Source organism: Solanum dulcamara, chromosome 2, assembly GCF_947179165.1.
Source record: "Solanum dulcamara chromosome 2, daSolDulc1.2, whole genome shotgun sequence".
NCBI classification, from domain to species: domain Eukaryota; kingdom Viridiplantae; phylum Streptophyta; class Magnoliopsida; order Solanales; family Solanaceae; genus Solanum; species Solanum dulcamara.
This window is the reverse complement of record NC_077238.1, coordinates 36,950,749-36,954,761: the sequence shown is the minus strand read 5'-3', so window position 1 is coordinate 36,954,761 and position 4,013 is coordinate 36,950,749. Positions and strand designations below refer to the sequence as shown.

General features: G+C 36.5%; 1 protein-coding gene across 1 annotated transcript; it reads left to right on the top strand.

Annotated features, from left to right (window-relative positions):
• The first annotated feature begins 314 nt into the window (after positions 1 to 314).
• Positions 315 to 1,520, top strand: LOC129871191 (uncharacterized). The gene is made up of 2 exons (XM_055946074.1): positions 315 to 782; positions 993 to 1,520. Exons 1-2 carry the CDS (start codon positions 315 to 317, stop codon positions 1,518 to 1,520), a joined length of 996 nt encoding a protein of 331 aa, XP_055802049.1.
• The last annotated feature ends 2,493 nt before the right edge of the window (positions 1,521 to 4,013 follow it).

Below are 4,013 nucleotides of genomic sequence, written 5' to 3'. Positions count from 1 at the left end.
ACTTGCCTTTGTTTCTTAAATTAAGATCCATGAATGCTTGTCTTGCATTTAACTATGATGTCTCTATTGCTGCCGGTTTGCAAGTCAAACCAGTTCTACTTGAATAGGTGAAAAAAGCACAAAAGTTAGATGAGAAGCTGGGGAAGTTGATCAAAGAAGCTCAAATTGGATAAAAGCTTGATTTTAAATTAAGGGAGGATGGTGTTCTACTTTATCAAAATAGGTTATGTGTCCCTAAAGATGATGATTTGAGAAAATAAATTTTGAATAAAGCACATACTTCACCATATGCAATGCATCTTGGAGGTACTAAAATGTACCAAACTATTAAAGAACACTACTGGTGGAATAGTATGAAGAAGGACATTGCGAAGTTTACTTCTAGATGCTTAGTTTGTCAACAGATAAAGGCCGAGCATCAAGTACCAACTGGTTTGTTAGAACTCTTGTCGATACCTGAGTGGAAATGGGAAAGAATAACTATGGACTTTGTTTCTGGGCTTCTATGCACTCAAAGAAATCATGATGCAATTTGGGTTGTAGTTGATAGGCTAACCAAAAATGCTCATTTCTTGGCTATCAAGATGGACTACCCACTAGAACATCTTGCAGAATTGTATGTTGAGGAGATTGTGAGGTTACATAGAGTTCCTGTTTCTATTGTATCAGACCAAGACCCAAGGTTTACATCTAGATTCTGGACTAGATTGCAAGAACCTTTGGGCACTAGGTTGAACTTTAGTACATCTTTCCATCTGCAGACAGACGGTCAATCCGAGAGGGTAATTCAAATCTTGGAAGATATGCTTCGAGTTTGCATTATAGAATTTGAAGGTAGTTGGGACAGACACCTAGACTTGTTAGAATTTGCTTATAATAATATCTACCAATTATGTATAGGCATGCCTCCCTACGAAGCCTTATATGGGAGAAAGTGTAGAACTCCTATTTGCTGGAGTAAAGTTGGTGAATGAAAACTGGTTGGTCCTAAGATTGTGCAACAAACTGAAGATAAGGTAAAGGTCATTAAGGATCATCTAAAAATTGCTTCAGATAGACAAAAGTCTTATGCTGATCTTAAGAGGTGTGAAATTGAGTATCAAGTAGGAGATAAGGTCTTTTTAAAGATTTCTCCATGGAAGAAGATTATGATATTTGGCCAAAAAGGGAAACTTATTCCTCGATTTATTGGACCATATGAAGTACTTGAGAGAGTTGGTCCAGTTGTATATAAATTAGCTCTTCCACCAGAATTAGATAAGATCCACAATGTCTTCCATGTTTCTATGCTTAGAAGGTATGGCTCAGATCCATCTCATATTCTTCCTGTCGAATCCATTGAGATAAATCCTGACCAGACATATAATGAAGAACCTATCCAAATCTTGGCCCGTGAGAGAAAAGAGCTTAGAAATAAGAAAGTTCTTTTAGTAAAAGTCCTTTGGAGGAATCATTCTGGCAATAAAGCAACCTGGGAGCGAGAAGAGGATATGCAAATTCCGTATCCACATTTGTTTTGAGGATAGTATAAGGTAAATTTCTGGAAAAAAATTCTTAAGGGGGGGAGAGTTGTAAGACCCCAATTTTGTTTTTATGGTTTGTCTAAAAGATTGTCAGGTGATCCACATTATCTATGAAGTTCTACGTGAGTAGTGACGGTTGGAAATAGGTCTAGAGGGATTTGGAAGGAGTTGGAGGCCAAGTAATAAGTTGTGGTAATCAACCTACTTGCGTAAACTATTGACTGGGATTTCTTACATAATTAAGCTACTTGAGTACACGTCAATATTAAGTAGCAAGAATTACATAGGTTTTTAAAAGTGAGATGAGATTACGAACCCACGAAAGAGGGAAAAAGAGGCGTAGCACCTACTTGAAACAAGTAGGTGATGCACCTTCTTGGACTAAGTAGGTGATACACCTACTTGGACCAAGTAGGTGACATACCTGGGTGGACCCCACGCTACCACGTGGAAGCTTTAGATTGGGCGCATGGATGAGGTGACGCCCTAGGAGCTAGACACATGTCACCCCTAGGGGCTTCCACCTGTCACACTTTAAGGGAGCATATATATGTATGTTAATATGACTAAGAAGTTATTTCTTCAGCAAAATTTCACTTAGAGTTTTAGAGAAAACTTAGAGAATAAGAGAGAGTACCTATGGCAACAATAAGAAAAAAAGGTAAGCCCTCCAATTTTGTTCTGTGAATTAATTATTTATGGTGTTCTTTGATCAAATGGAGGTGTTTAACAATATAAATAAACTGATTGGGGCAGCAAGCAAGGGTAACGAGCAGCCACCAATTTTTAGCCACGATTAAAGAGCTTTCGAGGTCGAGTTTTGGCAAGGTAAGGTTTTCCCTTTTGAGTTTAAGTTAAAGATATTGTTGTTGATGTTGTTGATACGTTGTTGCTGTTGAAAGTGGGGGAATAAACCTTGTTTTGCAAACCCATTTTTGGATGGGACTACTGTTAGTAATATTTGTATAACTCCTTATGTAAACCTTTGTTTTGAGTGATTCAAGATGTTTTGGAAATATATTTCATAGGTCTATAACTTTTATTTAGGCTCTAAAACCTAGTTTAGCTTTTATCTGCTCGAAAAAGGGTGTAGAAGGGGAGGTGCTGCCCAGATTTTGTTTTGGAAATCCTACATGGACTACTATTGGTATTTTGGGCATATCCTTTTGTACCAAATTGTTGTAGGAGTGATTCAAAATTGTATGCGACCCTAAGACGCATTTATATAACTTTTATTAAGTCCACAAAGCCTGTTTTGCTCATTTACCCCTTCGAAACTGAACAACAATACAAGACAGTAGGTTGTCCAGAATTTCTATTTTGATAGTTTGTGCTGATTTTAACTGATTTCATGTTTAGTTTCGATATGATGAGACTCTTAAACTTAAGTACATATTTGATTGTGTATTTAAGGTGTATATGCACTTATACCAGCAAAAAGGAACTATTTGACAAAGTGGATTTTGGTTGGTCTATGGCGTAGAGGAATTGAGCTCCTCAAGATGTGGTAGAACTTGTTATGTGCTAAAACGCCAAGGTTTGTGTATAAACTTGAACTTGAAATATTTTATTTTTCTGAAATTTGAAGTATTTTTATGGGTTATTTCCTTACCATTGTCTTGTATTATGGTAAGACTATTATCTCAAGTATTGCAAAACTTTTGCTAAACTGCCTACTTGTACGAATTGCTTGATCATTTTGCATTCTTGTTGGGACTTTGTCCTTCTTGTTATTGTGACTTGTTATCGATATTTTCATGCCTCTCGATTCGTATCTTGCCCATCTTGACTTTGAATTTACATTTTGTCTTGACGATGGGGTTTTATCCATTCTCGAGTACAAATGGTAAGCCACTTTCAACATGGTTCTTGATTCTCTTGATATTGGATGATGACCCTTCTTAATTTTGGGGCTTCGGTCCATCTTGATATTGAATGTGCTTAGTGCGAAGGCATGACATATCTATTGGGCGAAATTGATTATTTGACAACTCTTTCGAATTGAATTATAAGTTTCTTGATACTTGAGCCTTCGAATATTGATATTGATTTTGAAACTCTTCAAGTTTTGTATTTGATACTTTGATATACTTGTTCACTTGGACTTACTTTTACCTTATTAAGCCACCTACGGTGAATTAGGGAGTTGAAGAATTTAATGGCTCCAAGTCCAAAGTTTGTACACCACTAAGCTTTATGCTTAGCGATTATTTTCTATCGTAGGTAATATGCAGGACGAGATATGAAGATGGCCATTTGGAGTAGACTTTTTGGAGTTTTGTGAAGATCACATCTGCATATGCATCTAGTCTTGTAAATATTTTGGGAACTTGTACAGGATACATGTGGTACTTATGTATAAAATTTTGAACGCTTGTGAAAATAAAACCATATGCTTGTAACTTGAATAGGATGCTATTTTTGGAGTGTGCTTTTAACTCAAGTCATGCCATGTGCTGGATTTATACATTGACTTGTCATTATGCATAA